The 13,524-nt window shown below is 47.0% G+C and overlaps 2 protein-coding genes across 2 annotated transcripts; one reads left to right on the forward strand and one right to left on the reverse strand.

Moving 5' to 3' along the window:
* Nucleotides 1–4,973: 4,973 nt before the first annotated feature.
* Nucleotides 4,974–6,607, reverse strand: N7481_010338 (serine/threonine-protein kinase; the record flags this gene model as incomplete). Its single annotated transcript, XM_057269557.1, has 4 exons — nt 4,974–5,509; nt 5,586–6,157; nt 6,228–6,441; nt 6,511–6,607. The coding sequence occupies 4 exons, from the start codon at nt 6,605–6,607 to the stop codon at nt 4,974–4,976; spliced, it is 1,419 nt and encodes a 472-aa protein (XP_057120234.1).
* A 612-nt stretch (nt 6,608–7,219) lies between these two features.
* N7481_010339 (uncharacterized protein) lies at nt 7,220–7,460 on the forward strand (the record flags this gene model as incomplete). Its single annotated transcript, XM_057269558.1, has 2 exons — nt 7,220–7,308; nt 7,361–7,460. 2 exons carry the CDS (start codon nt 7,220–7,222, stop codon nt 7,458–7,460), a joined length of 189 nt encoding a protein of 62 aa, XP_057120235.1.
* Nucleotides 7,461–13,524: the final 6,064 nt, after the last annotated feature.

Genomic DNA, 13,524 nt, shown 5'->3' on the forward strand with positions numbered 1-13,524 from the left:
TACTAAATCATGAGCCTAGGTCATAATCAATTAGATATTTGAATTTTCCCGCGTGAATCTAATTGACTTCAGAAGAGTTGAGGAAATATTAGACGGCTTATCCGAGATACTTACTAATTTGTAAACAAGGAACAGCACGATGGCTATGATATTCTTAGAAGATGCCGGATATAGTGAGGCAGATTTCGCGCGTTCAGTGCATCTGCTCCCGTGGTCTAGTCGAATATGCCACGTTTGCTTCCTTAACAAACCGGGTTCGATTCCCGCAGGGCGCATCTGGATGACCATTCATCAGAAAGACGGTTCTCGCTCATGCATTTCCATCATCGTGGTCACAACCCGCTTGTTTTTACGATTCGTCTCGCGTACGTTCTTTTCTCTTGGGACTCGTGATATGAAACGCTTTCTGGAAGACCGACCTCAGGCAGCACCTGGCGGTGGCGACAAGGCTGAGCCCTGACGCGTCGCAGCGTCTCGCGTCGGGCACAAGTGACAGGCCCACAATGGCAGAACATCACAGCTCCGTCAACTACATCCGGGGTCAATAAGTACGACCTTATTACTAGTTACCACCGACATAGCACCCTTCGAGTAATAATTGAGCAGTTGCAACCGCTGCGGCAGTCGAACGACCGTAATTCACGACGCTCTTCCGCTGGTGAATTCGTTCCGTTCGGGGATGCCATCATGGGGAGAGCATTCGATTGGCTTTGGCCAGGCTTGGGAGGGAAAAATTGTCTTCACATCAGCGGTTTGACAGAAAGGTCAGTTATCCCCAACCTCCATCCTTGAGAACGAACTCTTTCCCTCATTCAAGATATAGGCCATGGGGGAAGCTTTGAATCGCCATCTGCATTGGACACAGGCAAATAGATTGCCCGTTGGATATACTAGATCTAGCACCAATTATCAGCGACTGGAGCAAGATGGGTGGGTGTTCGCCACTGACCGTGCTCGCGGCCTAGAGAGAATCCCAATACTAGCCGCAATACACTATCTCGATCGGACTTGTAGGAACGGCCGAGAAGCCGTGCTGCGTTTCACTGCTTTTCCATGTGAGCAAGTCTTCTTGTGACTGAGGGCGGTACTTGCCGTTAATGTAGCTTGGGATCAGCGAAATCCAACCAGAGATGCAGCGGGCTCAACTCGATTACATGTAGACGAGGGCCAAGGATCATTTCGTATCGCTGCAAATGATTGTTGGCACTATCTGCCAATGCATAGCTGTTTCGTCTTTGCTTTTCTTGTGAGAGATAAATCTTCAAACGTGTCAGGACAAAGTTCCACTGAAGGAGAGGCTTATGGTATTTGGTCTGGGGTGAAGTAGTAGCTCACCTGAAAGCGACCGTTCTCATGGGGAGAAACCTGGGATAATTCTAGTGCTGCGACCTGCTTGGCAGAGCTGGCCTACAGCCCGTGGCCTAAACTCGATTCATTGCTAGTTGATGTTGTTCCCCTAGAGACTATGGCCTTTCTCGGTGGTAATCGATGCTAGACTTCTCTTCGATGTCAGCGAATGCTGCAATGGCTCACTGAATCTAGTATGGGACCGGGCCATGGCTGCCGACGAGGCTTCGGATCGGAGGTGGGAAAGAGATTCACAGCCGTCGGAATATGGCAAGCTCTTAATAAAGTGACACTTAACCTTCGATTGGAAAGGGTAATGCTGAAGAGAAGAAACTTTTTGAAACGTTATCGTATGGCTAAGCAAAGGGCATCAAGCCTCTCTGAATTGGGCTCGCTAAATGCGCCAGGTGAAGTGGCCATTTCAACCACGTCTTCAGCAATAACAAAGGTGCAAGCGTAGTAATATGCAGTGGCTTGGCCCATCAGGTTGTTGCACCTGGTTTAGTCTCGAGGACGTGGGGGGAACATAGCTCTGTCAGGTCGAGGGTAATATTGACGCGCATTATGAGGAAAAAGAATTATCAGCGATATTCTCTGAAGAACAGAGAGCCACGAATAGATAGCATTCGTACGGAGATTGAAATGTAGTACCGGCTGTTGGGAATTGGCAGGGGCAAAGCACTAGCTGGACCTAAAAGACCTTGAGCGCCTCGCGATAGAAAGTTTGCTATTCTATATAGAGGGTCATCGGCACATGATATCTGCCTTGAAAATTGCTGCAGTCTTTAAACTTACGTTGTAAGTTATTGCTGTCCGCCGCAGGGAACTGTATGAAGGATGACATCTATTAATCATCAACCGTTAGTAAGTAGTTTAAGAAGGCAACTTGTAACTCACCATGCCCGCAGTTTGGACCATTCAGGATCTTTAAAGGTTCATTCAATGGGTTCTCCGAAGAATAGCGGAGGCGGGCTATTGAGTATCTTCCGAGCTAGCGTGATTCTAAATGACTGGACAGCTACACTGGCTGTTCGAAGATCTAATTATTGAGGAAGGTTAAGCTACTGAGATACAACGGATTAGTTCAACTCATTGCATGATTTGGATGCCAATCGATACCAAAGAGTAGCCGCGGAGACGAATTACATCCGATATTCTTTCACCGAGAATCACAAAAGAATGCTTGCGAACGACGGTTCTGCTGGTGACGAACCGCGTATTTATAGCAATTCAGCAAGGCATTCGGTCTGCGTCAATGGGATCATCATTTTGAACTGTGAGGGTCCAAATAAAAACAAGAACTACCCTTCAATGATAAATGGCTCAATATTTCATCGCTGGTTCAATGCAGCTCTCACAGGCATTGCATTTTGCGCCCGGTGAAAATCATTTTCTGGCTCTTCGCATCGTGCAAGGAGAACGCAGACAATAACCGATGACGATTATCAACATTCACCACCATGAGTTCGCCCTTTATTGCGACAGGCGAGGCGACGAGGTCATGTCATTTCATTTCATTCACCAGCGATGAGCGCGTCAGTCCACGCAACAGCAACTCACCAAAGGCAGGCAGACCGCAGGATTCTTCGTTGCCCACCTCGCATATCGCAGAAAATACATCACACCTGCACAATAGCAAGTAGATTCAAGCTATGGGACGGCACGGGACTGATCTGCACAACCCTATCTCATAACAGGGTTTCTTGTACAGCGAGCCAGTCATTAGTTCGATTACTTTTTTGAAGAACAACCCTCTGCGGTCAGCCGCGTCTTTGCAAACGCATTACCCACATCAACCTCCTGGGAACAGATGCGGGTGGGTAGTACTACTCAGAAATATAAGCCAATTAGTGCCACGAAAGGTCCACATGTGCACAAGTCTGCAATGAAATGATTGCTTGATATTTGGCCATGGGCTCCCAGGAGACTGTGGGTCATAAATATTGATGCGATCACTGGATACCACCAATAGAGCGTAGGAATAATGAACCAATCGGTGCCATGAATAAACCATATGTGCCATAAAGCTAGCGAGGAAATGATAGGTCCAAATTTGGCTAAGAGCTCCCGGGAGCCCGAGCCCACCATTACACTTACCATAATTGGATAGCCCGTCAGAAATACCCACATCGAATTCCCGGGAACTAATTGGATATGTGAAATTGAGTACCGCTGCAAAGAGTTATTAGCCAATCAGAGCCATGAGCGCCGATAGACGCCCAAGGCCGGAAGCCTGTGATCTGGATCCCAGTTGATTGTAAATCAACTTGATTGTCTGTATAGACATCTCGGAGCTGATTTCGATGCCGCGGTTTGCTTCCTGATCTGTACATCCTCATCCCAAATATATTCACTTGTTCCCCCATCTGATCGTAACGTACCAATATTCTTCTCTTACGCTTCTAGGAATTTTGTCAATTGGCAAATGGTTCAGTACAAGAGCTATATATTTACTGCTGTTCTCGACTATGACATAGTAATCATCTGAAGTTATAAACATCCCCGGTATCAAGCTAAAGACAGGAAATGGAGCTAAGCGGGCTGGCATTGTAGGATCGCAGCTCTCCACGGAATGTCTTTTATCAGGCCCCTTCATCTACAAGCATTTGTGGTGGTGGGATTTACTGCCCAGTTCCCCCTCCATATCTGCCTTCATTGTTCTCGATTAAAGCACCACGTTCAAAGATCAATATATCTTGTAGATCCAACTAGCAATATTTGTCAATAAAGAGCCTGTTACGAGACGCTCCTTGAACCAGATCATTAAGGACCAACATAGCGTGACGAAAGATCTCAAATTACCATGGAAGCGTCGCCGACATTTAACAGGCCGAGGAAGTTGAAATGAGGGCGCAACCCGGGCGGTTTCTTCAGCAACCAAGTATGAATTCCCTGCATATGGAATTCCAAGTTAGTCCACAAGGGCCCAGACCTCACAGTGACTTTCTCAGAAAGCACAATGGACCGGCAGGTCAATTTTCGCATTGAATTTTAACATATTGCGGTGTACACTCTGGTATTAGCTTGCTCGGATGGACCAATAGGCTACTGTGCATACCCTAGGGTGGACTAAATAGGATTCAAAATGGTCTTGGCACGATCCATTGATTGAGGGTGTTGCATAGGGTAATATTCAGATGAGTACGACGTGAAATATGTCGAATTGCTTGAAAAATCCGAAGCCTACTAATCAGAACGAAGGAATGCTAGCTTCTAGCACTGCTTAGGACTGTCTGACGAGGTCCAGAGCCGAACAAACTCTCGGTGAAAGTGGATAAACGCCGATCGATATTCCAGGGTAGATTATGCCGTATTTTCAGTTGAACTCATGGATTGTGGCATCCAATAAGCTTAGTCTGATGTCAGTGGGGCTACTAGAGTCTTGATACAGTGACTGGGGGAAAATCGGCACGCAACACTGGATCTTGACTAATACACACATGAGAAGCCGATATTGCAAGAAGACAACGGGTTTGATATAATAGAGCCATGGGCTCAGGACGTTTGGTATTGAGGTGATTCTGATTTAACGTGGATATTGCTCCGAACTTAAAAATTAAAAATACAACACCACAATCATAAGCAGGGTGCCAATGTCTAGAGGATGGCGACGACGACGCAAGATACTAAACTAGAGATGCTTTGGACGAGTCGCTCTCAACGTCAATCGCGCAGAACCATGGGTCAGATAAGATTTCTGTAGGCGAAGGTCTCTTCGCGGGATCATATTGTAAAATCCATCGGATGAGCGCCTTCACTTTCTGGGCTTCCTCCTCACCAAGACCTGGACCTGCCCGATCGAAGGACTCTTCCATGGAGGTCTGCTCCACCATAAGCGGTTCCTCTCCTGGAGAGACTCCTCCAAGCTGACAATTAAAGAGCTTCCTCTCGGGCGTAAAGTAGAGCGATGAGGTCGTCCAATGCTTGAAGAGCTCGACGGGGAGAGCACCGAGCTGGGCGGTGAGAGATAGAAGATGATCGTCATCTTCCATCTCCGAGCAAGGTATACAAAAAAGCGGCTGTCCAGTGATAAGTTCAAAGACGAGGCAACCGAAACTCCATATATCGAGAGTGTTGTCGACTGCTCCAGTAAGAATCAACTCGGGAGCTCGAAGACCGAGTGGAATAATAGGCTTTGTTGGCGGGTCGGTAAGAAAATATGCTATCCAAGGCAGTCAGGTATGAGTATTTATATTGGTCAAGAAAAGAAACAGACAATCGAAACGGGAGCGACTGACCTCCGCCCATATCGGATAATTTAACCTTGAACCCTTCGGTGTAGCAGGTTAATGGCACCAATGGCTGCGCAACGCAAAGATATGGAGGAGCCCATTTATCTTGTTTACCGTCTAGCCTCTGTACCGGGGGCGAAATCGACCGGGCTTGCACATTTTCCTCTTGCTGGAGCAAGTTCTCAGGAAACAAGTTGATGTCATTCAGAGTGAAGAGTATGTTTCCCGGCTGAAAGTCTCCATGGGCAATACCATTCTCGTGGAGAAATGCAAGAGCTTGCAAGGATTGCTTGAGGATACTCTTTGCCATCCAAAGCGGATAGCGTATTCTCATTTCTCGCCTGCGAGGTTTGAACTGCGGTAGCTCCTCAGCCATCGTATTCACACTCGGACCCATGGGCTCAAACACTAGGCACTTGTGGATACCATTGGGCCCGCGGTGTTCGAACTCGCCTATCAGTCGCGTGACATATCTGGTCCCTTCTGCTGGTGCGACTTCGATGATGTGGCGTAAGATCCGTGGCTCGGTTGTCGATCTCGAGACTTCGGACACAAGGATCTTGAGAGCGACATATCTACTGTTTCTTGAAGGGAATGAGTAATAATAATATATAGACTCGCAGGCAGTAATGCGAAAGATGAACTTACTTCAGGTCACGGGCGAGCCAAACCGTTGAGTAGGAGCCCTCGCCAAGCTTCCGGATGACCTTGTACTTATGATCGAAGACGTCGCCAAGAACGACTGGATGATAGCCACCTGGACGGTAATCCTCCACCCACTCACAGGGTAATGTAATAGTTTTGAATCTCTGCTGGCTATCTTTTAAGGCCCCCCGATGCAGGTGTGGGAGGAGGCGAGGTACTCATGGCTGCGATAGAGCCGCGTCGTTCAAAAGATACCGAGCGGTCTGTTTTGTAAAAGATGAAGCACGGTGATGGGGAAGTCCAAAGCTTCGAGAGAAACTGGAAAGACGTTCCCAAAGAGCGGAGGGCAAGGCCTCTGGGGTACATTTATGGTCCCTCGACATGAACAAGTCTTGGCGCTTGTTCCGGAACACGCGTCATGGCGCGTACTATTTTTATTCATAACTAGTGTGATATGACTAAGAATTTTGAGCTGTTTTTATTGGCTGCAATTGCTCCCAGTCAAGCCGCAAAGTGGACCAATAGCAACCAATAACGACAGAGTACAGGCGGATAGCATAGCTAGCGCGTTACACTAAACGCCCTGCCCTTGGAATAAGCCTAAGTGGTCATTCGATAATGCACTTACAGGAGGAAGCATGTTAAGTGGAGCAGTAAGTCATGGCTAGCCACATCTAGTTTCAACAGAAACCATGATTCCAGCGCTTATGCACCTCAATCACAAACACAAAGACATTTAATGGGATATCGAGATGAACGACTAGACAGCCGGTGTGCAACTAGGCTCTGATGTGAGCAAGAAATATAAATTGACTTGGTTCACCATGGCTGAGTTTCCGAACATACGTAACCGCATTTTTCAGACTCCGCCTGCCCACCTGCCTGTGCCGACAATCGTCTTTTCGCTAAGCTCAATTTCTGTCTTGGTTTCTTAAAGAAAGGGCAAGAGTTGGTTTATCATGGATGCCAGCAGTGTTACTTTCGACCCACTCAATATGTACTCGAACAATCCCGCGGAGAAGAGGGGTATCATAAACTTGGTCATTGCCCAAGCACCTGTCGGGTCTACGAGTGCCACAGTCGTGTATGTTGGTCGCACCCTTCATTGCAACCAAGCCGCTGACAAATGTTTCTAGGAACGGCTGGCACACTAGCAGAAGTGACAGACGGCGGCACTGTACCGTCGATTACTATGACGCCGCTGGTGATCGGATCAGCCGAGAGCACATTGTTTGACTTGGCTGGGATAGGAGAGGGGACCTGTTACCTGCGGCTTTAGGTATTTTGGGGACGAAGATTTGGGTAGCAGCAGACGCTCAGACTTGCTCAGCAGGATTAGGATTCATACACAATGTAATACATTTGTTTCGGTTTATGTTCCAACTAGCATATCTAAAAAATGAATACTGTAAGCCATCTATGGACAGAGAAAATTCCCGCTTTGGAACTGACTATGTATAAGTGGTTGTAAAGGACTCTGAGCCCATATGATCTGGATCACTCCCAATCCGTTCTCAAGTCTTGGATCTTTCAAAGTAGTTATGTAGACGGCGCTTTGGTACAGTCGAGCCAAATAGAAGACTCGATAACTTGCCGAGAGGCATCCAGCAATGACTCTGAGGGTATGTCAGCATTTCCACCGGTCGCAGTCTGCGCTCAGCTATGAGTGTGGCATAGCACATCCGTGGCGAATGAATCAAGTTCAGCTGAAACTTCATTGTTTTTGAATAGTGGGGGTAATCATCTATGCTAAGTGGTCATCGAGGGAATTGGTTCATCCTGATCAACTTGCCGCTCCATATTGACCTGTCGGGAGTTTATCGTTGATTGTGCAGCTTTGCCCCTGCGTCTGCTCCATACTAAGACACGCCTTTGCAAAGCCTTCCAAAGTAAAAATCTCTAACAAAAAATCCCGAAAGCTTGTTAACTTAATGCTGGCTTCAATGACCCAGCTTTTTAACGTATCATTTGATGTTTGCGATTGCCAGACTATTCGATGTCGTGCTTGGACGACCCACTATAACCGGCATATACAGCAATATTTTGCAGAAGTGCAACTATCTCGACGCTCCTCTTTTTTTTAGCTTGGCCCAGAGGAGATACACCATAATTTTCGGGAATCTCGGGCTCCAGATCTGGCAGCTGTGCCAGTTGACAGATCAATCTTTTGTTACCAGTGTTTGCTGCATGCCACAGTACCGAGCGGCCTCTCTGGTCTCGCTCATTTACCAGAGTCTTCCAACTTGAAAGTAAAAGAACATCAAGGGGCCTAGTTAAAGACAATCTGTGGAAGGCTGTGATCCTACCTGCTTAGCTCCATTTCCTGTCCTGGGCTTGGCAACAAGGATGGATATAAGTTCAGACGATCACATTTTCGCATTCGCGAATAGCAATAATTCTACAGCTTTTGTGCTGAAGCCATCCGTCAATCAACAATATTCAGGGTAAGAGAAGCAGATTGATACATTACGATCAGGCGGGGCGACAAGGGAATACATCGTGGGATGAGGATCTACAGATCAGGGAGCAAGCCGCGGCATCGAAATTAGCTCCGAGATGTCTATATAGACAATCAAGTTGATCTAATATCAACTAAGCTCTATATTTTCTATACAGCCTCATATTTCCTCAAGAACAAGAAATTATAACATGATTCATACCTCTAAACAACAGAAATCTATTCCATTGGGTCAAATTGCTCATCCGGGTAGTCTTATCCGCGTGACAGACTAAATATGTTGATGCATTCGAGTCATTCATGGTTTCGAGTGTCCTATTAATTCTTGGAATATGATAGCATCCAACAAAAGCATGTATATCGACGATCACAGGCTTCCAGCCTTAGGCGTCTGCGGGCATTCATGGCTCTGATTGGCTTAGACCTCTTTGCAGCGGTACCCAGTTTCACATATCCATTCAAGTTACGGGAGTTTGATGTGAGTATTGCTGACGGGCTATGGTAGGTGTGATGGTAGATGTGATGGTAGCCCCAGGTTCCTGGCAGCTCATAGCCCAATTTGGACCAATCATTTCTCCTGAGGCTTTATGGCAGATGAGAATCTTCCATGGCACCGATTGGCTGATCATTCCTCATTAGCGATGGTTCTATTACGAGTATCCAATGATCACACTGATATGCACGACCCACAGCCTCCTGGGAGCCGAGGTCAAATATTAGCCACTCCTGTCAAAGACGACGTGTGAGAATGTGGACCATCGATGGCTTTACAGTAATCGGCTTATATTTCGCTTATATTTCTAACTACTGGTACCTCCCGAGCACACTTCGTTCCCAGGAGTTGATATGGGTAATGTCTTGGCAAAGACTCGGCTGATCGCAGGGGTTTTTTCTGTAAAGACTGAATTGACCTAATATGTAAATGGCACACTGTATACAAATGACTGTGTCGTGAAATGGGGCTATGCGGATCAGTCCCGTGCCGTACAATAACTTAGATCCATTTGTTATCGTGTAGGTGTGACGCATTTACGCCGATTTGTCAGGTAGGCAATGCCGAACCCCGCGGTTTGGCTGATTGATGTCTAGGGCCTTTGCCTATCTTTGATGAGGTCTCCGTTGCGTGGAGTGACAGGCTCATCACCGTTGAGATGAGATGGCATGGCCTCCTCGCCTCACCGGTCGCGATGAAGGGCGGACTGACGGTGGTGAATGTTGATATCTGTCGTCGTTTCTTTTCTGCGGAATCCTCACAACTGTTTGCATGATGCCAACGGCCAGAAAATGAGTTTCATGTTCGAGATCACCAGGCGAAAGTTTTAATCTCTCTGAGAACTGCATTAAACCAATGTTGAAATGTTGAGCCAGTTATCATCGAACGGTATTTTGCGTTAAATCCCTTACAATTCGCAATGATGATCTCATTAAGGCAGACTAAATGCCCGGCTGAATAGCTATAAATACCCGGTCCTTCGCCAGCTAAACAGTCGTTCGCAAGCATTCTTTTGATTCAGGATGAAAGCATGTCGAGCTTGATTCATCTCCGCGGCTACTCTTTGGTATGGATTGACCACCAAATCATGGACTGGGATGGGCTGACCTCTTACATCGCAATAGCCTGAAATTTCTCAATAGTCAAGTCTTCGAACAGTGAGTGCAATTACCCAGTCATTTGGAATCATGCTAACGCGAAAGATGCTCAATGTTAGCACCGCCTCCGCTGTTCCACTGAGAATCCACTGAGCGAACCGTTCAGGATCCCAAATGGTCTAGGCTGTGAGCCCAGTGAACTACAATTTGCCTTCCTAAGCTGCCTACTGATGATCGATGATAGATAGAAGTCGTCATTTATGCAATCCCCTTGTCCTTGCCAGAATGCAGTGGACAGTAAGAACTGACATTGTAAGTTAAAGATGTGCGGCGAAATTAAGAGCAGATGTCATGTGCTGACGGCGCTTTTATAGGATAGCGAACTTTCTATCGCCAGTTACTCAATATCTCGCAAGTCATCCTGGCCCGTTATTTCTACCAACTCCCAGCAACCGGTAATGCATTTTCAATCCCAGATGGACGCCATCCGCTCGTGGCGCTCTGTTCCTCGGAAAATATGGCTGATGATTTTCTTTACTCCATAGGGCGAGCTTCAATATTACCCTCGACCTAACCGAGCTATCCCCCCTAGTCCTCGGAACTACACCAACTGCACCAGCCTGATGGGCCAAGCCACTGAATCTCACTACGCTTGCGCTTTTTCTGTCTCTGAAGACTTGGTTGACACGCCCACTTCACCTGACTTATTAGCGGGCCCAATTCAGAAAGGTTCGGTGCCCTCTGCTTAGCCATGCGGTAGAAATCCAACGTATTTTCATTCGTCTCTGCTACACTACCCTGTCCGGACAAAGTTTGGCGGTCAATGTGTTAGTGACTTGAGATATTTCGACGGCTATGAACCTCCTGCCCCCGTCCGATCTGAAGGCTTGTCGGTGGCCATGAGCCGGCCTCACTGTGGACCGAGCGAGCCATTGGAGCATCCGCCACAACGAAGAGAAGCCGAGAATCGACGACCACAGAAAATACAAATATTTCTCGAGCGGCATCAATCAGCAAATTGAAACGAGCTATTGGCGATAGTCTAAAGGCAAGTTCTTTCAAGCCGATGATTTCAGCTGAGCAAGCGATAACACAGGCTGTGGCTTAGGTTTATCATAGATCCCTCGCCGCGAGAGCAGTCATTTTCAGGTCAGGTCGAGGTTTTTGCAAATACCATAAATACCATAAATCTCTTTTCCAGGGGTACCTTGCCCTAGCGCAGTTGAAAGTTTTCCCAGATGTATGCATTAGCAGGTATGGCTACACCCATTCCCCGTGAAACGATGTGATCCCAGGCCCTTCACGTGTGGTCGGGCTGAGCGCGCTGTCTAGTTCCTGGTTTTTCTATGCTAATTCCAGGCTGCTCACGGTAAGTCTATCCCACCGTCGGTCATCAGAAATCGTGTTAACATAGATAGTCCGTGAAATACAACCCTAATTCAGCCGTTCGGGTGAGTGCGATCAAGAAAGTGCATTATAGCTGGTTCAGGGGGACCTCATCTGGGCCGCGAACAAGGTAAGTTGCGAATGACCATCTTGCACCAGTTGCTGATAATTGGTGCTAGATTGGGTATATCCAGTGGCACTTTCCTTGCCTGTGATCTGATGCAGACGGTCATTTAAAGCTGCTACCATGGCGTATTCATGATTGATCCTGGTAAGTACATTCTCATCACAATAATTCGGAAGTTGACTAACCATAGTTAAGTCGCTAGAGGCTAATGCTATGTTCAATGCAGCCGCACGCTGACCGATTGCCTCCTCGCTTTCACCTCCGAGTCGCACGCACCCGCCGACAGAAGTAGCCTCACTAGTCCGGTCAGTCAATTGCCGAGACGGTCCCAATCGCCCAATTGTTATTTTTAAGATGCAGTTTGTGATATATGATGAAGAGGATGAACTCACTGACATCGAACGCAGCTGCTGATGTTTCTCTCGGTGTGGGCGTGGCAGGTGTGTTTTACGCGACGCGCAAGTGCACCCAACCTTGGGCCCCCCCCGTAGCATGCGTCTGGTGCGGCAGGTCCTCGATGACCATCAGTTTCACTACCACCGGTTGCTGAATTTGGCGAGAAGGTATATTTTTTTTTCATAATTTATCAAGGTTATGAATATATGCTGACGGTCAATAGAGTCCATAAAAGTGGCTTCGCCATTCAGTTAAGATAGACAGAAGGTAAAAATGAATCCGCAGACTCGGGAGATGATTCGTGTTGTAGTTCAGAGGTATGAATTGTGTTATTGTCCAGAGGGGAACATTTAGCTATATATATACAATGAGAAGGACAAGTTGATTGGAAATCAACTTGATCCTTCGAATAGATATCTCGGGATTAATTCCGATGGTTCGGCTTGGTTCCTGATCTGCACCAGACTCATATCACAACAATGCGGAAAACAGAAAGCGGGCTTCGAGTTGGGGCGGACCGCATGGGCAGGTTCTAATTCAAATTCATTTGATGTACCCTGCGTAAATCGAACCCGCGCCGTTACTGAAAGCCAATGTGAAATTCCACTTAGGCTACGCAGGAGAAGGGTCGCTCGCGCGGATTTTGCTTCACTATACCCACTACTTTTCAAATAATCATACCTGCCGTTCTCCCGGGCCATATATCTGGCAAGATCAGCGTTTCGAGTTTCAAAAGTGTCTTTCATTTGATCAGATCGCGACAAAATGATATCTGAAATATGTTTATCGCTGGTACCCTAATGGTTCTTGCCGATTTTACCGCCGATGGTGTACGTAATAATTTTGCTCTAGGGATATATTTATCGGATATTCAGCCGAGATTTAGCGACACTACCTCAGGTACAGAATATCGCCAAAGAGCAGGCGACGAAGCTCGAGCCGAGAGGAAGTCATACAGAATAACGACCGGAGTATGTACTATCATATCGAATTTAATATGTAGAAATCATCGTTTCGCACTTTTTATCAACTTTTGCCTCCGTGAAGAATATAGATACCCACTATGACGGAGATGGATGCAGAATCACGTGATTTAATGCCCAACGGAAGGTGGAACTTTCTCGCCTCGCTACCCCTCATCACTGCCACTCTCGTCTCGTCCCGTTGTCATCGGCGTTGTCAACGAGTTGGATGGAACTTCACGACTCATGTCCCTTTTATCGCATGAAAAAGGCGTGTGAGTTTCTAATTTCAGAAATAGTCCGTTATTACTCTGGCTAACTCATTAGGCTGCCATTGCCTCTTAATAGTGACTATCCCGCTGATCTTGAACCTCTGACAAC

This window comes from Penicillium waksmanii, assembly GCF_028829765.1.
Source record: "Penicillium waksmanii strain IBT 27052 chromosome Unknown utg000008l:1.0-5622682.0:1.0-5626561.0, whole genome shotgun sequence".
In the NCBI taxonomy this organism is placed as follows: domain Eukaryota; kingdom Fungi; phylum Ascomycota; class Eurotiomycetes; order Eurotiales; family Aspergillaceae; genus Penicillium; species Penicillium waksmanii.